General features: G+C 36.8%; 1 protein-coding gene across 3 annotated transcripts in view; it reads left to right on the forward strand.

The window, feature by feature from the left end:
• The window catches only part of LOC124160572 (protein transport protein Sec24C), a 31030-nt gene extending 10136 nt beyond the window's left edge, over nucleotides 1–20894 (forward strand). For all 3 annotated transcript variants that reach the window (XM_046536448.1, XM_046536447.1, XM_046536449.1), the window contains exons 5-17: nucleotides 2186–2365; nucleotides 4731–4926; nucleotides 7921–8036; nucleotides 8612–8815; nucleotides 11545–11751; nucleotides 12208–12334; nucleotides 12528–12688; nucleotides 12904–13083; nucleotides 13973–14174; nucleotides 14437–14631; nucleotides 17832–18029; nucleotides 18371–18564; nucleotides 19536–20894. In XM_046536448.1, coding sequence (XP_046392404.1) covers nucleotides 2186–2365; nucleotides 4731–4926; nucleotides 7921–8036; nucleotides 8612–8815; nucleotides 11545–11751; nucleotides 12208–12334; nucleotides 12528–12688; nucleotides 12904–13083; nucleotides 13973–14174; nucleotides 14437–14631; nucleotides 17832–18029; nucleotides 18371–18564; nucleotides 19536–19676 — 2301 coding nt within the window. In that variant the 3' untranslated portion in view covers nucleotides 19677–20894. The remainder of the gene's footprint in view (nucleotides 1–2185; nucleotides 2366–4730; nucleotides 4927–7920; nucleotides 8037–8611; nucleotides 8816–11544; nucleotides 11752–12207; nucleotides 12335–12527; nucleotides 12689–12903; nucleotides 13084–13972; nucleotides 14175–14436; nucleotides 14632–17831; nucleotides 18030–18370; nucleotides 18565–19535) is intronic.
• The last annotated feature ends 1030 nt before the right edge of the window (nucleotides 20895–21924 follow it).

Consider the following 21924-nt stretch of genomic DNA (forward strand, 5'->3'; position numbering starts at 1 on the left):
TTTAATATCTTTGATGGTTAAACTTTTTTCTCCTTGCAATGGAATTATGTTATGTGTCAAATTACATTTTTCCTTTATTACTGTTCTAATGTTTCTTGAATCTGAAAGATACTCTGGGAAGTTATTGAAGCAACTTGTAAACATTGGGCACCAGAAATGGCATAAATTTTGGAACACTATTAAGTAGAGATGTGCGAATAGTATCCGCGAATACTCGAATACCTCGAATATTAGAAAGTATTCGATATTCGAGGTTTCGAATAGTTATGCGAAAAGTACCGCCTCGAATACCTCGAATACTTTGAATTTCGCGTCATACACTGTCGCACGCACGTCGTTGGTAGTTGACTCGGAAAAATGTAGAGAACTGTAGTCATTTAGTGCTCGCAGCGTCGTTTTACGCAAGTTGACGAATTACATCAAATTCGTGGATTTTAGCGGTGAAAAGAGTTCGACGAGGGGAACCGAAAATGGTCAGGTGAAAAAATCCGAAAATCCCCGATTCCCCCCACCAGGAGAACCTCAGTGCCGTGGGAGAGCAACCTTAGGGCATTTCCCACGATCCGCTATCCCCCTCCATTCAGCACTCGCCTCACCCACTCTGACGCTTTCCTCTTCTCCGAAATCAAACAAAAGGTCCCAGCTCGCGCAGGGATCGCATTACGAATACCCCTGCTTCGAAAAAAATATCGAGTTACGAGAACAATAAAAACGTGTTTCACGCCCTCCCCCCTTTTCTCACCTACTGACCTTTTTCTGGCTACCTGCTTCGAAGTTCCCCATTTCTGGAGGTCAACTGCTGTGTGAGTACCGTGGGATACTTACATTAGCGCATTTCCCAAGATCCGGTATCCCTTTCCATTCAGCACTAGCCCCCCCCTCTGAGGCTTTCCTCTCCTTCGAAATAAAAGAAAGGTCACAGCTCGCGCAGGGATCATATTACGAAGACCTTAGCTTCGAAAAAATACCAAGTTACACGAGAACAATAGAAACGTGTTTCCGGCCCTCCCTTTTCTCCCCCACTGACCTTTTTTTTCCTACCAGCTTCGAAGTTCCCCATTTCTGTGGAGGTCAACCACTGCATGAGTCATCTATTAGCACAAAAGGTGTCTAAGAGTGACTTTCGTCAATTGATGTTACACCTTTATTGAATTGAAATATTAGTTATTTGAGCGTAATTTCAAAAAGAATAAGACCAAACACGACGTATTTCTGAGTTTATTTAAGCATTTTACGCAAAGAAATAAATGTCAAAATACGACGGAGACTTAGCACTCTGGCGAAACTCGATATGAGCAGCAGAGCTTCTCGGAAGTTGATGCGGTATTTTTTTCCGAAAGCATATATCAAGTTACAATTAATGAGTGGTGCTATAAATCTTTATTGTTACAGTCCCAGACAAAGGGATATTTTCTCAGAATATTTGGTTTCTCCCTGATAGCAATTCCAATTCATCTTCTTATCTCGTGAGAACTCCCAAAGATGGACTGAAAATAATTGAAGAAAATACGGTGGAATAGAGCTTGTATTTTGCAAAATGCCTCAGATTGTCAGCTAGCACTTGGCAGCAGAAGTGGGGGCAAAGCGATGTTAGTTGAATTAATGATATGCCCAATTGTTTCCATAAAATTAAAATATTCATGAATCAGCTAAATTCCTGTTCGAATCATTTAAAGGAAATCAAAATTACTCCCCAAAATCTTGTGTTGCCTGCTGCATAGGCAACCGAGTCAAACATTCCAGCATTCATCATTTAGTATTCGAGGTATTCGAATATTCGAGCAATGATTTAATATTCGAATTCGATATTCGAATTCGAGAAATCTGCTATTCGACCCATCTCTACTATTAAGTGATATGATGGTACATTTAGGAAGGAGTAATTAATGCCTCTTGAGAGCATAGCCATAACATTATCTTCTAATGCTAAATGAAAAAAATGTTACTGTGGAGCCTCATGATTTGTTACAGACCACACAAGTTTAAACATTATTACAATTTCTGCTAATGTTAATCTATTTTCATAAATAAAGTAATTTTTTATAGTGTTCTTACATGAGTATGATCTATGAACCATTTCATATGGATATTTCAGCTATTCTACTTGTTCTCTATGTACTTCTTATGGAGTTATCTCACAACTTACTCTCATTAACATGCCAATTTTTTTAAATTCCACCTGTAGATTCAAGTGATGCAAGAAGACCAACGTATCCACTCAGGTATTTTCTATACGGATCAAAAGGGACAAGTCCCACCCCTTGTCACGACCAAGTTTCTCACCCAGGATCAGGGAAATGCCAGTCCCCGATTTATTCGTGCCACCATGTACAGTGTTCCTGCCACAATCGACATGATGAAACAGGTAATTTTGATGGTTTGAATCTCCTAAGAATGGTTTTTAATTGTTTAAGTTATGAGTTATCAATCTGCAAGTGGTTGATATCTGCATTCTAAATTTAAAACAGAGCTTACTTGTCTGATATGTATTTGTTGAATTTTTACCTTTGATAGGAATGTTATTCTTTTGAGTGACATCAATTCTTCAATGTAATCAGATAATTCTTTGACATTTACTGTCTGTAAAAAAAAGCAAGATACTCGAGTTTGAGGAGCTCTAGCGTCTAAATGAAGCAATCGATTTCAATGCAATAAAAAGCATACGAAAGAGAATTTAGTTCTACGTTATATCATGTACTTTAAAAATTCTTCGGCTCAATAGTATTTCCTGTACTTAATTTTTTCTCGAAAAAGTACCCGTTTTTTGCGCGTAAAATCAAGATGCCCAACTTTGAGCGCTTGGCATTCCCGTAGTTTTTGTTCCTATAACTTGCAATTTTGATATAAAGAAGCCACATCTATTACTAGCAGTTTGCCGAAAACAAATTGTTTATACTACAAAAATTAACGGAGTTGTTGTAAACAACGCAAACCTCTGCTAACTTCGAAACAAGTGAGTCAATTGAAAATTGATTGGTACTGTTGTCTTCCGTAGAATGTTCGTAATGTATATACGTAGATCATAAACGTTAAATGTAAGCAGTATATTCAATATCTTTTTATAATTATTTTTGTTTTTAGCTCTTGTTGTCGCCTTCTCCCTGCCTGACGGGGATGGGCTAAACAAAGCAACAGAAAAGAGAAAGTCTCTCGAAGTCGTGCGCAGTTGCCACATAGCGCATCGTGACTCACAGTACTCTAGCAGTTAATGAATCATTCGCTGGTTGCTTTAAAATGTTTACCTTTAGGGATGATTCGACTATTGTTAGTGCAGATTCCCTCGGTGAATCAAGCGTCCAAGAACGGGTTTTTCGGAGACGGAAGTCCAAATGGTATTGAGTGCAATTTGCTTTTTTCGCTGCGAAGCAGAAAAAAAGTATGGACAAAAGATATCCTGTGTATCAAACAGTGTCTGATTGTCTTGGTATCAGCTTGATATCAGTGAAAAGAGTCGCGGCTAAACAGAAGGATTATGAATTTTTACCATCCGATAAAATATACGCTATTATGGCTTAGAATTTACGTCGTAGAAAAGCATTTTGATGAAAGCTCAGCCCAACCTGACCAAGTTTACCTGAAGGGTGCAACGACGATACTTTCATCGTGCGAGTCGGTCATTTAAAGGAAGTGCGCCCTCTGCTGAGTCGGTGGCAACCACGCGCCTCTTTTCGCCTCCCCCTCCCACGACGGAGCTGCCGGTACGCGCATAGATACATCTAGATAAATAATAAGTGATATTGACGTTATTATTGATATTTAATATACATTTCATATGTGCTTGCATTACTGACATTCTACGGAAGACAACAGTACCAAACAATTTTCAATTGACTCACTTGTTTCGAAGTTAGCAGAGGTTTGCGTTGTTTACAACAACTCCGTTAATTTTTGTAGTATAAACAATTTGTTTTTGGCAAACTGCTAGTAATATATGTGGCTTCTTTATATCAAAATTGCAAGTTATAGGAACAAAAACTACGGGAATGCCAAGCGCTCAAAGTTGGGCATCTTGATTTTACGCGCAAAAAACGGGTACTTTTTCGAGAAAAAATTAAGTACAGGAAATACTATTGAGCCGAAGAATTTTTAAAGTACATGATATAACGTAGAACTAAATTCTCTTTCGTATGCTTTTTATTGCATTGAAATCAATTGCTTCATTTAGACGCTAGAGCTCCTCAAACTCGAGTATCTTGCTTTTTTCTACAGACAGTAAGCAGGAAGGTGTTCAGATGCCTGATCTTGTTGATTTGGTGTTTTAAGCTAATTATTATAATAATAACTAATAAGCTATTTAAAATAAATATGGTGTTAATAGTGGTAAATAAATTAAAAACAGTAATAATTGATCTCGGTTTTAAATGTCTAAGCTGTAGTATGTGTTTTTGTCATTTTTTATAGCTCGTACAATTAATGGAACAGGGAAATGTATTGTAGAAGAGGTAATAGTCAACTGCTGTGTTGTAAACCCTATAAATTAATAGTTACTATCCTGACGAGTATTAATGTTTGCTATAAATATTTAATTTTGATCCCATGGAAATCATGTGACTAAAAAATCAAGATTTATTTTTTGTGAATCGGCTTCACAGTGAAGATTTTGGACCAATAACTGAATTTTTCTCTGCATCTTAACTGGAAGAGTTGGTGTAATATTTGATAAAATAATGATTTTAGAGGCCTACCTGAAGAACATGCTTAAGTAAATTTACTTTTTTCTTCCTGGAAAGACTGCGGTTCCATTTGGTCTGGTGATCAGTCCTTTGGCACGGCAAGCTGTGGAGGAGCCACCACCTCCTGTTGTTGACATGGGGGAGCTTGGTCCTGTGCGTTGTATTAGGTGCAAAGCATACATGTGTCCGTATATGCAGTTCATGGATGGTGGTCGCCGTTTCCATTGCAATTTCTGCAGAGCTACCACTGAAGGTTAGGACATATTTTTCTTTAGTTTTTTCAACATTGATAGTACTGCTTGTGTTGAGGAACCAAATTGCATGTAATTTAAGTGAATGATATAAGTGACAGATAAAAATACAGTAGAACTGCAATATGATGAACAGGTGAATCTAGTATACATTAACACCACCAATCCCTATATCTTGTCTCTTGTCCTTCAATATTTGACTTTTGTTTAGCACTTTCAATTTCCTTGGGCTCAACTTTCAATCATCGTAAAGTAATTTGGAATGTAGAGACTGACCGGGGCACCCTGCATGTAGCAAAAGAAATGCTTGGTCACTGTCACCAGCTAATTCTATGGTCATTATGAAAGCCTGTTTGACACAAGTGAAATTTTTTTAATTTCTAAGTATGCTACGAAAGGGTAGATTTGGCCTAAGAATAACATGCCATCGGTAAAGAAATCTGATTTTATATTATACCAATAATGGTAACATTTTGTCTAGTGACTCTTTTTCTCTCATTGCACCTCTTTGGGCATTAATGTAATATGCTCATTAATCGTAGTTAAAAAGTTAATGTTAATAATGGCCCAGATATTAATGAATATTGTGGGCATTGTTGAAACTTAATTCACAAGCTACAACATCATTGAAATGTTTTGAAAACATTTTAGATTTCGACTGATGAATTTCAAAATTATGAGTTCAGTTTTGCTTGATTTATGAAACTTTATTATACTGCAGTATTGCAGTTCTACTGTAAACATATCGTCATCAGGACGATTACTGAATGGAATAGACTCCTTGTAGAACTGTATAAGCCCTACCCTAACAACATAAAGATTTTCAAGAAGAGGTGTTAATGATTTATATTGGAAAATTAATATTGTTGTACACCCATGTCTCGTATAGCGCAAGGGATGCGTTCCTTGGGGTCTTTGCGCTATACGAATTTGCGTTATACGAGAGCGTTTTAACATTGGGAAGATAGGGATGCGTTCCTGGTAGCATAGGTCTTGGGTATAGAATTTCCTCTAAAACATCTATATTCCCATAAAAAGCCTTAGAAAACATTACTTATATGAATGTCTATAGTTTAAAACATCTTTAAAGATAGTATGCACACATTTGAAGACTTTTATTCACGTTTAAAAAAATTCTTACATGCTTTTGAAATTCCGTCCTGTCGTGCGGGTGGGCTAACATTTGCTATCTCAGGGGATCGTAATGCATTGCCGACAGTTGACGATTTTTCAAACCAGTCGAAAAACAACTGTTGTGTCACCCAGGCCCTTTTGTCGCTCATTGAAATGACAGGCAAATGCTACTTTGAATGCCATTTCATAGCTAGCGGAGTTTATGAATGATAAATCATTTTAATTTGAAGTCCTCCGAGTCTTTAGCAGCTACGTGAAACAGTCTTTAAATGCCTTGAAACCTGACCCAGGTTTTCCTTTCCTGAAAATGAATGAACGAGAATGCATTCTTTTCCAAAAGAATATCGTCTCGTCAACACTAAAAACTAGTTGAGGGGGAAAGGAGCCACTTTCAATCACAGCTTGGAGTTCATAAGAAAATGTTGTGGTGACTGCGCTATCAACACTTGCAGATTCACCTGATATCGCCGCATTGAAAATACCAGCTTGCCGTTTAAATTCTGGAACCAACCGGATCTTTCACTAAATGTCTCGGAGCGATTACCACTCTCGTCTTTTTGTACTAATTCTCTATGAACTTTCCGTATGTGTAGACCGCTTGGTTGAAGTTGGTGCGGCTGAGGTCACTGATGTTTTAACTTCGTCTTTAGTCAGAATAAGGCAACGTGCGTTTAAACTTCGTCTTTAGTCAGAATAAGGCAACGTGCGTTTAAACTTCCGTGCAATATCGCTTTGACGTTCTCCATTTTCAAAGCAATTGACCTCTTTCAATTCCTCTTCTAGGTTTATAGTTTTTCTTGATAAATTCTTGATTTTTCTATACGCATTCCTATTTTTTGGCATATTCTCTTGGTTTTTACTCTGTATGGCTCTATCTAAATCACCTTCCACTGCTGAACTGTATTCCTGAGAAGCAGAAGGCCTACGACTGCGGGGAGGGAACGAAGCCATTGTGTTTGAGACTCTATAGCGGACCCTTTTATGTGTTGATGCTATTCATGCGCAACTCGGCCCCCGCTCCATTTCTCCCCCGTGAATACCGATGACCTTGAAGGCTTTAGCGTAGACCCTCTACCTGGAAGTCAATCCCCCGATAACCTATGACGGCAAAAATACGTCTCAAACCGTATTGCTGAAAAATATCATTTCCACCAGCCCCATGCTTAATGAACGATCTAAATTATTTATTATCATTCTGTTAAGGAGACGAGATAAATTACTTCGGTAGGCCAGCTATCTGGACCCAATGACGAGTAATACTTTTGGCCATTGCACAGCAATGGATTTCGATCAATATGTAAACAAAAAAGAAGATTTGAGGCAAGCAATAATATTAATATGCGTAAAATGATAGAAATTTCGTGTGTACTTAGCGCAAGTTCACGTTTTATCACAAGAGCGTTTAAGATTTTTGATTAGGCTACACTGCGTTGCAATGTTTCCCCGAGGAACGAATTTGCACTATATCGAAATTGCGCTAATCGAAATTGCGCTATACGAGACATGGGTGTATTTAAAATATTCGCTTTCTTGCTTCATTTTGGTGATGTATTTTTCATTTACTATATTTTTTATATTTTATTTTACATAAACTGTTACCACCTGGCAAATAGCCAACTTTTAACTTGTACAATGATAATTTAATATAATCCAGAATTTGATGGTGGGAAATAATGGTCGCAAAAAAATAATGAAAGAGCTAAGTATTGTTTGGCCTTGGTCTAAAAGTAAGGGTTTTGATTTTTGGATGACTCACTCTCCTTTCCTATGGTGTTATTTGAAAGATAGACAGTGTTTTTTATTATTAAAATTTAGATTTTGATGTTGTTAATTTAGATGGTGTTCGATTTTTCTTCTGACAGTGCCACCCGAGTATTTCCAGCATCTGGACCACACGGGTAATAGAGTGGATAGGTTTGAAAGGCCGGAGCTCATTTTAGGATCATATGAATTCGTGGCAACCAAGGATTACTGCAGGGTAGGTCAGCTTTTTTATGCTGTAACCACCTGAAGAATTTTTTTTTATTTTCCTGCTGTTATTTACATCTCAAGAATTTTTTCTTGTTCTCAACTTTTCCATTAGTTGACTTTAGTATAAAATTTTGATGCCTTTACATCAACTTAGTTCATTAAGTGGAGTTAAAATATTTGGAAGTTGATTAAATTATCTGAACCATCCAGTTGGATAGGCATCTTTTTCATGCCTAATTATGTACACCATAAATTAAGATTATTTAACATTTTTTCTTAAATACTTATATCTTAGCTAGGAATTTACTTTGAGATAAACAACACTATTATTCAATCCTTTCAATTTTTATTTGTTTCAAATTATTCCTTATTTACTGGGCATGCCAGCAGCATTAAACCTTCAAAATTATAAAGTTTGTTCTTTATCAAAGTGTTTTTCATCTCTCATCATATGAAAGATCTCTGTATAAAGTACTTACTATAGTATTAAGAATTATTTGTACCTTAAATGCTTAGACGAATTAAACTGTATGAAAGTAGTCTTTGATGTCAGACTTAACGGTTGCATTATTTCTTTTTCAGAATAATGTTTTTCCTCAGCCTCCTGCCTTCATTTTTCTCATTGATGTTTCTTATAACAACATAAAATCTGGAATGGTGCAGCGTCTTTGCCAGGAAATGAAAGGAATTCTCAAACTTTTACCAAAGGAATATGGTGCTGAGAAGTCATCCATGAAAGTTGGCTTCATTACATACAACAACACAGTTCATTTCTATAATATTAAGGTAAGAATGGCTTTCCTTTCAAACGATGGCATATTAACTAAATTCATGGTCATATATATAGTTGCATGCTTAACTTAACTAATTCTTTAGGGAACTTGCAGAGAAATATTAGACAAAAAACCATTGTGTATCTAATTAAATGAAGGTTAGCTTAGATGTTCCGACGCACAAGTTTAAATGGTGGTTTCTTTTTCATTATATATGGTAAATATCTAGCTGGCTCTTTCGGAAATGGTTAAGAATTGGTACACCTCATAGAGTCACACAAGAGACTGAACTTATTTCATAATATGTATATGGTTAACTCTCGATAAGACGACGCAGGATACAGTAAAACTTTGATATTAAACAGTTGGAGGGACCTATATAAGGGCACTGTGTAAAATCAAGAGTGGCTATTGAGGAGGAGTATGCTTTTTAGGATAACACTTGCTCATTATTTTTAGAACGCTTCATCGTCCAATTTTGTATAGTTCTGATTTATGGGAATACAGTAGACCTCACTTATGAAACTTGGCGGTCCCGGCAAAAAGCCTATGTTAAATACATGGTGCTATTGGATAATACAAAGTTTTGAAAATACGAAATGTTTTGAAATTATGAACATCGGGCTCGGTCCCCAGGGGCAAATGGAATTTGGTTATATGAACTGCGGCAAAAAATTTGTCAACAAAACTAGTTATGCCGGTGCAAGTAGCTAAAAGAAACAGCTCTTCTGACTGTGGTCCATCAAAAGTGTGAAATTGTAAATGATAACACAACTTTGGAGGATAAGGGTTTGCCTAAAAACTTATGGTGGGAATCAAGGGGAAGTAGGAGTTCTGTAAATATGTTGTTGGCTTAAGGCCCTTTACCCACCCTTCTTTCTCGTGCTCTCTTCACCTCTCGTTATGCTTGACTACAGGCTATCAGGTTATCATGCAGGCAGGTTATGCTTCCTCAAGGAATCCCCATCCTGCTCATATTTATCCTACCAACTGGGAACATTCTCCGACCTAAATACCTAAACGCCATTATGATGATAAAAAAATAGTCTCATGTCTATGCATGTCGCAATTAAAATTAATGAAAAAGTTGACGCCGTATGATCACAATGAAGACAACAAAATATACAGCCATCACAAAGCCTCGAACCCTGGTCCCCCGGGTGGTAGCCTTAAACGCAACCACTACCCCACCTGGCCCATCTGCTGAGTGGTGCGATATCATGGAACTACAACCGGCTTGTGAAAAGTACCGCATGAAAATTAATTAATTACAGCCAAACTAAGGCCCATTCAACGGAACCACTACTAGTTCAGGGATGTGTTCACCATTCCTAAGGCCATAAAAAATACGGCATTGATAAAGGCAGAGCAAGTTTCGTGGTCTCCCCTTGTGAATCACAGTGAAAATAACTAATTAAAAAGATTGTACTTTCACCTGACTATACGGAAGGAACTACAAATATTAATAAACGAAGGTTATTTTGGAAACAGGCGAAGACCCTTGTTTTTTTCTTTTTTTTCTTGTCACTGAGCGCTAGAGGGTGACATAAATGACAGTTAGGTCGGCTGCCATTTAAATTTCATAGGCATTGGAAACAAATACCTATCTTATGCGTAGATAATATGTAGTTGCTATTCACTACCGGCCACAAATTTCTTAGATTAAATTCGTTCACAAAAAGTTTCAATTCGTTATTTGATTGTTGTGTAATATTTCCAAGCCTGCCGCGTGAACGGCGGTGAAATATACAACAATTGCCATGAGAAAAAATTCCCCTGGACCGGGAATCGAACCACGGACCTTTGGCTTTCCGGGCCACTGCGCAGACCACTACGCTATCCAGGTTCTTTAATTCTCATGGCAATTATACCGAGGCTCATGGCACTAGGTGTTACATGGCGAGGGCCTAACACCTAGTGCCATGAGCCTCGGTATAATTGCCATGAGAATTAAAGAACCTGGATAGCGTAGTGGTCTGCGCAGTGGCCCGGAAAGCCAAAGGTCCGTGGTTCGATTCCCGGTCCAGGGGAATTTTTTCTCATGGCAATTGTTGTATATTTCACCACCGTTCACGCGGCAGGCTTAGAAATATTACACATACCGCTTTGCGCGGCTTTAGCGCAGGTATGAGGCTCTCAACCGGTTGTGTCTTCTTGGAAGTCCTTTCTCCCTCGCGTTGCCATCCTTGATGGACCGCGAGGGCCTAACACCTAGTGCCATGAGCCTCGGTATAATTGCCATGAGAATTAAAGAACCTGGATAGCGTAGTGGTCTGCGCAGTGGCCCGGAAAGCCAAAGGTCCGTGGTTCGATTCCCGGTCCAGGGGAATTTTTTCTCATGGCAATTGTTGTATATTTGATTGTTATTTAAAATAGGTGGGAATTTATTTAGTGCTAAGATCGTTGGTTTTTTACTATAAATACTCAGAATTTTAGAGTGGTATAATTATTTAATGATCTTTCACAGTGTAAAATCAATAATAAAAACAATTTTCTAAGATTTAGATCGTAAATAACCACTGAAAACATTTAAAAAAAAGGCCACTTAAGACTAAAAGGGGTGGTGGTAACAATAGCAAAAATTTTTTCGTGACTTATTGAAAAGGTTTGAAATGACAAAATTCGATTTATATTATGAAGTGCTAATTTTCCAGTTCTGCTGACTTTGTATAATCGAGAGTTTACTGTGCATACGTGTATGAAAATATAGGTTTTAATGATATTGAATGTATTGCTTTTCAGTCAATTTTAGCGCAGCCGCAAATGATGGTCGTCGGTGATGTTCAAGATATGTTTATGCCTCTTTTGGATGGATTTTTGTGTGATCCAGAAGAATCAGCACATGTTATTGATAGCCTAATGGAGCAAATTCCAGCCATGTTTGCAGAAACTAGGGAAACTGAAACAGTTCTAGCCCCTGCTATCCAGGCAGGTTTGGAAGCATTAAAGGTAGGTAGTCTTAAAAAAGATTTGGTTTTCTGTGGTTAGATGATGGCAAGTGATATTGCTTAAAGGAAGAGCATTTTCAAACTAAAAAAAAAAACATCTGCATGATATTTTGAAAGGTTAGTACATATTTGTTCATTTGGATTTTTTTGGTGATGTCTTTCCATATTTTCTTTCTGATGATACTATAGTATGAACCAATTCATCTCATCAGTTAAAGCTTCATAATACTAAGTCACTGCCATATTGTTTTTTAATGATCATTTTTTTCATAAAGAAATATCCTTTTCTAGAAATGACATGCACTACCCCTCTAATATTTCAATGCTCTTAACCATTATCTGTGTTGCAAAGAAGTGACTATTCATGAATTGCTTGGAAGAATAATTTTATCTTATGTAGCTGCATATTTATATGTAACATGTTATTGGTTCATTGTATTAAATCATTTTTTCTTAGGCTGCAGAGTGCAACGGAAAATTACTCGTATTCCATTCTTCACTACCCATTGCTGAAGCTCCTGGAAAATTGAAGAATAGGGATGATAGGAAGGTATTGGGAACAGAGAAAGAAAAATCTGTGCTAGGTAAGCCATTGATTGCGAGCTGTTACGTTTTTGCTAAGCTCACTTGAGTGAGTATAGCACATTGCATAAATGTCATTATAAACAGTGATTGGCTGTATGCTGGCATAAGGATATGATGGACATTTAAAAAAATATGGATATAGCGAGGCCAAGAAGTCAACCTTTATCAACCTTACATGAATTTTAATTTTAGGTCCCCAGAACAACTACTACAATAATCTCGGACAAGATTGTGTGATGGCTGGGTGTTCTGTTGACTTGTTCATCTTCAACAACTCGTACATTGATTTAGCTACAATTGGCCAAGTGAGTAGGCTCACTGGTGGAGAAATCTTCAAGTACACATATTTTCAGGTAATTTACTTCTCTATTCTTGCTCATGGTTATATAATTATGGTTATAATTAGTAATTCTAAAAGATTTTTATGCCAATTGAATGAGAGTTTGGAAGTATTTACTCATTATGCCAGTCTAAATAGCTTTAAAATGAGTCATATTTTTAATCAATAATATTATTTTGTTGTGTTGTATCACCATCAATATTTTATCACGGTCTTAAAAACCCTTAGGCTGATTTGGATGGTGAGAGGCTCATAGCAGATATTAAACGTGATATTGAGAGGACTGTAGCTTTTGATACTGTGATGAGAGTCCGAACCTCCACTGGTGTCCGAGCAACAGATTTCTTTGGTCACTTTTTCATGGCCAACACAACTGACATGGAAATTGCCAGCATTGATTGTGATAAGGTGAGTTACAAACCTAATTTTTTATAGCTTAGAAATGCATTCTGAATGTGATGAATGATTGTGTAGGTAATTGATCTGCCTGAATGCTAAGTTTTTATGTTGGTGTAAAGATGTCTTATAAGTGGGTAAATTCATGCTTTGGGAGAATCAAGTTAGTATCTTAGTGGAGTGAATTTCAATATCCTTTGATGCAAGTATTATTCCTGAGCAGTTTAATTATACTCTATTTATTATGTCATCACTCTCGCACAGTATTAGTTTAAGTATTTTTGAGGACTGTGAAGAATTTTCTGTATAACAATTGTATAATTTGCAGTACAGCTCCGATCATTTCTTTTTTTTTTAATTTTTTATTACATACATTATCTTCTTCAAATGAAGTCATATCACTTAATGCTGATACAATTTAACTATCATTATTGTTGATACTATGAGAGAATAGAAAATAGTTCATTTCAAGTAAGTTGCATTAAGGAAGGTTGGGCCAGCTTGAAGCTTGTCTGTAATTATCAGGTAATCATTGAGACCAAGGATAATAGAATTTCTTCCTTCAGTACCAATTTTCCTCCGACGTTCATCACGGTAAGGTTTGCTCACTTCAATTGGGGTAAGTTTGAAATCACCCCACGCGTTTGAACAAATACAACCACTAGGGTATACTTTGTAATAACTGACGAAGTCCACATTTTGATTAAGGTGTTTAGGGGAAGGGATATTGAAAGGTTTTCTAATTTCATATTTTTTAATTGTAATTACGAAGTTTTGAGATGATTGATTGTGATTAGCGGTTGCTGAGATTGTGTCAGTTAGCTGCTATTTTGTACTGGTAAAATAAATTGAACACCCACATTTTATGCAATTGATGAAAATCTTAAAATTTTATTCTCAGGGTGTTGCAGTTGAAATTAAACATGATGACAAGCTGACAGAAGAAGATGGTGTATATGTACAAGTTGCTCTTCTGTACACGTCATGTGGAGGACAAAGGCGGCTGCGAATATTAAACTTGTCTTTAAAAATCTGCACCCAGATGGCAGACCTCTATAGAAGCTGTGACTTGGATACCATGATTAACTTCTTTTCTAAGCAAAGTAGGTGCCAAGGAAGTTTTTTGCGGCCCATTTTTTGTTCTAAGTGCTTATTCTGGTTTACTATGTTTCATTTAGTAAATAACACTTTTTTGCCAATTCTGTGGTGTTTTAATATGTTGTTAGGCTGTAGTTGCATTGTATATGTTAACACTTTTTAATGATATCTATTGATTACTCCTGCAAGTTGCCTGTTGAATAATTTTTCCTCTTTTATATTTCACAGTTAATGGAATTTGAGTTTTCAACTTTGTTTTTTCAACAGGTGTATTCAAACTTCTGGAGGGTACTCCCAAGACAGTGAAGGATGGCTTGGTGGCACGTTGTGCTCAAATTTTAGCTTGTTATCGTAAGAATTGTGCCACAGCATCATCATCTGGTCAGCTGATACTTCCAGAGTGTATGAAACTTCTCCCTCTCTATGCTAATTGCTTGATGAAAAGTGATGCTATATCAGGAGGTATGTAATAAATTTTCATTAGACTTTTCTAATTTAGTGCCATAACCTTTTTAGTGATGCATAGCATATTGCATATCTGCATAGCTCTATAACATATTTACTGCGGTGCCATCAGTGTTTTTATTAGCTTTGTGTCATGGATGTATGGCCCATCAAATTGTTGTTTCATTCACTCAGTTATTCAACCCAGAGGTTGGTTTGAATAGTCTAGGGTGGAGCTTATCCTAGACTTACCCACTGGTATTAGTAAAATTGGACATTGCAATATTTCCCTGAGTTTTATTTTGACATTACGCATTTCGTTGGTACAAACAACATTTTCAAGTGTGATAATGTTGATACACTAGATAATGTTGTTTGTAACTATGAAACACCTTGTATCAAAATGAAACACAGTGGAAATATTGCAATGTCCAATTTTACTAATATTAGGAGCTTCCCCAACATCGTGCTTCACATCATAAAAGTTACCCACTGGTGTTTGTAGTTCACATTTTGAGGGTAAGAGAGCCAGTTCCTTTCTCTGAGCCATCTCACTTTTTTTATTTTGGGGTGTTTGAAGTCTTCACCCAGGATTCTATCTCTGGACTCATTGATTGATTGATCTTGCTGCCTAGCATTCCATTTACATGGCCACCAAGCTCCCCATCACTGCAAATGACTCTAAAATAAATTTTACCCTGTTTTGAAGTACTGCGGTCATAACGACTGGCCTTTTTGGCTGATGCCACACCAGTTATTGTGACTGGTCATGACTCAGTGGTGAAGATGAGAAAATTATAAATATTTGTTCAGGAATAGTTGAGAAGACAGAGCAACTGCCTGGAGTAACTAGCAGTCTGGATTCTGATTTTGGTTTGTCCTTGTTTTAGCTTTTGAATTTTTTGCATATTTTTCTCCCTTGTGACAACTTATGAAGAGTCAGATCATGAGTGGCATTGCAATTGTATCGAAAACAAGATTTCAGACTGGTTTTCAATGTGAATTTCACTGTTTTTGCATTTACTAAGTCATTAGCAAAATATTGTGTAGGCTTTCATGGAGGGTTTAAATGTTTACTGTAGTTTTATGTGAAATTTGGTCGTGTGGTAAACTCTGTGAGCAGTGATCAATGATTTGAGTTTAGTGTTGAACTCCTTGGAGCCCATTCACAACATATCACAGCTATTGAGAAAATGTAAGAACAAGTAAAAATAATTCCTTCCCAGCCATGTACTTGCTGATGTTATTAGCTTAGGTTGGTGGTAAAATAATTCTTATTGTAGAGCTCTCTGCATCAATGTGTAGTGGTATGATTGAATGTTGAAAAAACCTTTTGTAGTAATTTTTTGATATAAATATATTCATGCGGCATGTATGTCATGTATGTATATTGCAAAATTTTGAATCGCATTTTACTTTTTTATGGTTATTCTCTATTCAAATTTAAATTCTCTATCTAAGTGAAAATATTTAAATCACTCTCCTCATAGGATGGTCTACCATTTCTTTGGAAACATTAAATTAGGTTTCGTTGCCCTAATGACGGCATTGGGATACTCAATCTCTTCGCTTCTGCCTCAATACCTATCCCTGATGGCATTAGTGAGCTCCTTATTGCAGCAGCACTTCCTTCCTTGTTTCTTCCTCTATCCTCCCCATCCTGAATGTCTGGGAATAAAAGTCTCAGACTTACAATGGGGAATTCCACTGAAAATGGGTGCTGATGCAATAAAAAAGTATCCTCCAAGCAAAAAATTATAGTGAAAGCAGTTCTTTTCTAACATGCGTATTATTCGCATAATTCCACTTTGAAAATCGTATAGTAATCTTGCGCTTCAAACGACCCATCGCCATGTTGGCTGAGCGTGACGTCAGAGTTCAGTAAACAAAACGTTTACGTGGTGCCAGTAGACTGTTTGGCCTAGTTTTAGAAAAATCTATGTATCTCTGATAGCATATAAATATATGCATCTCAAAGCAATGTGTAAATGACAGTAGGTAAATGAGATAAAAAACGAGGTCTAGATTACTATCGAACGAGATAGTTCATTTAATTTATTTTACGTTTCAATTTCCCGGCTTCTCAACTCCGCGAAATCTTCATTGCCGGAGAAGAAATAAGCGACCTTCACGAAGTCGGATTCAGCCATCACGCAATGCGTGCATCGTAAAGTCTTTAAAACCATTCGCAACTGTTTTTGACACACCCTCAATGTTATGAATCAGTATCGTCGTAGCTGTGTTTGTTATGGTCGTTACTGTTTGTTATTGCCATGGAGCGAATCTGCTTACTTGCACTCTGACGTCACAGGACGTTTTTGTAGCGCGAAATAATTTAGTGATTTTCGCCAACTTTAAAGCTCCGTAATAAAAAGAATATTGAGAATTATGAAGTAATATTTTGCAAACCTTAATGACTTCAACTTACTTATCGAAACATATAAAAAAATAGATATTTTAATTCTATGAGAGCACCTCATTCTGGCCCCTGGAGCTTATCCCCTCAGGCTACTATTTTGTTACTGTTGTATTCATTCATTTAGGGTTCCCACTCAACCGTGAATAAGCCGTGAATTTCGTCTACCGTGAAAAAACCCGGAAATAGCCGTGAATTTCGTCATAAAACCTTGGAAATCTCTCAAACTTGATTGTAGAGCTAAGATTGAGAGATTAAAAGAATAATCGATACTTCGATCACGTTTCAAGGCCGAGTCACGTGCAGATACTGTCCACGTATTTATCTGCACACGTGTATTCGAAGCGAAATTATTAATTGGTCCGTGTGCCATGGCAGCAAATTGACCTTAAGCCTGCGATTGGAAGACATTAACCCTGGCAAAAAATCAGGCACTTCTTCACTTCCCTGCCACCCTGCTCTCTCCATTTTCCCACTCACGCCCTTTAGCCGGACCTGAATTTTGCTAACTATAGGTGTTGTCATAAGAGATAGTAGTTTCATTGCTGCGTTTGCATTCACGGCGTTTGTCGCGTTTGTTACATTTTTAGTTAACGTGCGGCCGATGATTGTTACGTGATCAATATTTCTGCCTAAAATGTCTTATCTACAAACTGTGAATTTGATGACATTTAGACCGTGAAAACCTGGAAAAAACCGTGAATTTTATAATGTAGGTAGAGTGAGAACCCTATTCATTGTATGCCTTTCTTTCATCATTGCCAATAGGAACTTATGTTGGATGAACCTTTTTGCTTTTCAGGTTCAGACCTTACAATTGATGATCGGTCTTTTGTGATGCAAGCTGTCATGACAATGGATGTTCCATCATCTGTTGTTTACTTCTACCCACGACTCATACCATTGCATGATCTGATTTCGGACCCTGATGGTAAAGAACTGCCCCAACCAATGCGTTGCCTTGCCGAGAAAATGAGGGATGATGGTGTTTATGTACTAGGTAAGATAGGGTTGAGGAATGAATGGAATTCTTTGAAACTCTCATGCATATTACTTCCTTAATCAAGGAAAGATGTTAAGAAATTACCAGTGAATTGAAAATTACAGTTAATTAGAATATTTAAATTTAAATTGAAGCCTTAGACTTGAAGTAACCTGCCATGTATTGCATGGTGTTTCTCATAAGATGACAGCTACACCAGAATAATTTTCAAATGTGGATTATTGAAAATAGCTATAAAGGGAAAAGCATTCAGTCTAGTATTATCTGCTTTCAGGTAAAAAAATATGAAAAATGGTTGTGTACGGCCGTTAAAATTCAGGGTTTAATCTTTCTTGCAGAGAATGGAATTCACATGTTTTTGTGGATTGGTCTCAATGTTGGAGTGCAGTGGGTGAGAGATGTCTTTGGGGCCCAGTCTGCTGCTCAAATTGACATTGATCGAACTTCTCTACCTGAAATAGATAACCCTCTTTCTGAACGTATTCGTGCAGTTATAGAAGAAATCCGCCAACAGCGACATAGAAGGATGCGGGTATGGCTCAGAATATTTTCTTCTTGTTTTTTTCTTGAATAATTACCCATAATTTCTCACTTTTTTGTAAGTTGGATGTCAATGGTAAGTGATGTCTTGGTAGTTTCCTGTCTGCTTATTGAATATAATTTCAGTTAAAAATTTACATTTTAGGTAAGGTTATTCTTCATATGAATTCCCGTGATTCTAAGGAGCAGTTTGAATGAAGTGTGTTGTGGTATTAATTGATGTAATTCATTGAAAAATGTGTTTTTTATTCCTTATTCTCCTGCCCCGTGGTTGAAATTCTTAATTTATTCCATGAAAAGCAAGAGCTAATCAAAACAGTGCTTGAATCATCATGTTCCATGAAGACTAATGTTATGGTGATTAAAATATCCCTGAATTGTGACTTTCATTAGAAATTTATTATATTCTACTTGATGTAATGGGGTAGGACTTCGTTTACAAATGATTACATATCATTTATGCCTAGTATTTATTCCATTAATTGAAAGTTTCATGATTAAATAGTAACTGACATTGAGCTGTATGCTCCACCTCAAACCAAATGGAGATACATTCGTGTATTTTCAAGTATGCATTGGTATTACAATATACGTACCTCAAGTTATGAACCAACAATACAATAGAAAAACAGAGTTAAGCACTTTGAAAAATAACAAAACTGTGTAAAAAAAACTATAAATCACTGATTATGCTAACTATCTCAAATATACTAAAAAACTTTCATTGCCAACATTCACTGTTGCCAAAATTTTGATGAGTACTTACTTATCATCTTCAGTACTAAACCAGCCCTGATGGCAATGAGTAACCGACTCCTGGAAATGGTTACAGTAGAAATGGTAGACTTAAAAATTTTCAACGTAAACGTACACTAGGAACGATGTCTTTGTGTACATATTTTAATAGTTAACTCATGTGTGAATTACGCATTTTAATCTTCTCATCATTTATTTCCCTTTCAGCTAACGCTAGTGAGGCAGAGAGACAAGTTAGAAATAGTTTTTAAGCACTTCTTGGTTGAGGACCGAGGTAATGACGGATCACCGTCGTACGTCGACTTCCTCTGCCAAATGCACAAGGAGATACGTGAATTGCTCAGATAGGACACAGCCCCTGCTTCGTCCCCTTGCAGCCACCCCAAGCACACAACGGCTGACAGGGGTGGCTCTAAGGAAATGAATGCAAGGGATTCCCTGCCACAGAAGTGGTGTCGACGACAGAGGGCTAAGTACCTCTGCACAGCACCACCCGTGCGCAGTCCTGGTGCTCGAGGAAGGATGTGGTGGTGAAGTGTTTCTCGGGAAAAAGCAGATGTGCGTCGTGATTGTCAGAGAGTGGCGATGGAGTGGAGTTCACGTCAGGTTGAGGAGTGTGAAGCGACCATTCGAGTCCTTAAAAATGTGTCGCAAAATTGATATGTTCTTGGTTGTGATCGTTCCTTTAAGACCTTAAACACCCATGCTCATCCTTGCTATTACTTTTTTTTTCTCCCTTTCCCCTCTAAAGCTGGGTTCGTTCAGATCCTCGATGAAATTAAAGGATTTATTATGCTTTGTTACACATTCTGTTCCAAACTTCCCGAAAACAAGCAAAAGACCAGGAGATGGTAAAATATTTTGAAAGACTGCCTTCATTACATTGTTTAGTATATCTATTGTAAATATTTTGAGAAAATGAGGACCATGTGTTATAATGTTTTCATGCTTGCAAATGAGAATTGAATCCATTTGCGGCTGCTGTAAATATTACGTATGTTATTGCCATGCTTTAAAATTTTATTTGGATGATGCATAATAGACATATAAATTGAGCATTCTTGTTTTGCTGGAAGTTGTTTGTACCATTGATACTTTAGATTTTATTTAGCATGATGATGTTTGACTGCAGTGGTTGCCCTTCTCTCATCCAGGGTGATCTATGGTTATGGCCGTTAAGGTGAGGGTTACAATTATGTGGAATAATTCTGACCAACTACATATTAATGTTTGGTATTGCACTATGGTCTGCCTGGGATAAGGACTGTTGCCAAAGTTGAATGTAATCAATGTGAGGTTGAAGTGGTATAGGCCTTTTTATAAAAATGAAATGTTATTTGCAAGAAGGTGTTGTTGCTGAATGGTGATTTATCAAAGAAGACGAATGGATGAAATTGACTGAAGGTTCAATTTTGTCAATGTGAAAGAATGAACAGCAAGCAAGATTCCTTTTATAACAATGGGCTCTTTTCCTGGAAGGAAAATTGTATCACATTCATGCATTTCTGTTAGTGTGCGTGTATGTATGTGATCATTTATTAATAGAAGTATAAATTCCATTCTTTATCAAGTCTTTCAATCCTGATTCCAATTTTGGCCAAATTTTCAATCCCCCTATGAGAAAATTCGTGAAATTTCATCTTCATATTCCTGTACACGAAGTTTTCCTTTCAACTTCATTTTTTGTTTCGTTCGATTATGATCATACGTTACATATTTTGACTCTTTTTATAATACCTTAGCAGATGCAGAAACAGCTTGAATAAAAAAATGGTATAATATTGCTTGCCATTCCATTTTCCCATTAATTGTAGGAATAAATTTCTACATTGTTAAGTGTTGAATAAGAGTTAAATCCTACTATTACTAAAGCATAGTGATCATCTTGTTTGTTATCCCGTGGATTATCATGTTTTTATTCAGAGTGCTGTGAATTCTTGTTCAGAAGGACAATACTGTAATTTTATCTTAAAATACTTGGTGAGAATGATTGGTTAGTGAGATTCATGAAAAAAAAATTTTAAATTGCTATTCCTCAGTCTCCTTTACCAAAATGCAAATCTATGAGAACACTCCCTGGACAAAGATAAATACCTATCTGTTGAGGAAAATTTTATCATACCCATCCATTACTCTCATAGTGAAATCCATCAGTTTCGGTTTTGAACGCACAAATATTTGTATGTACTACTTTAAGTATCATTACTCAACCATTCATATTTCCTAATTTAGATCCAGAATTAAGAACTGCATGTTGGTCTCAATATCTTAATTCAAGACATGTTTTCAATGATGTGTAAAAACGTTTTTGTTGTTCTAGAAGTTTCTCATGGTTCCAAAGCATTCTTACTCCTGTTCAAACTTCACATTCATCTCTTAATTTGTAATTAGGTGTAAAAGACTGTTTCACATGACCATTTTCTGCAATGAATCCAAGGATGGGAATCGTATCGCATTTTCCATTGCTAAAACCACTGTTGGCTCTGTTTTTCATAAGGCATAGCTCCAGTTGTAAGTACAGAAAGTAATGGAAAAAGGGGTGGCAGAATGATTGGTAATTAAGGGTTCCCCACATTCCTTCTGATTACAATCAACC

This window comes from Ischnura elegans, chromosome 6 (genome assembly GCF_921293095.1).
Source record: "Ischnura elegans chromosome 6, ioIscEleg1.1, whole genome shotgun sequence".
Taxonomy (NCBI): Eukaryota; Metazoa; Arthropoda; class Insecta; order Odonata; family Coenagrionidae; genus Ischnura; species Ischnura elegans.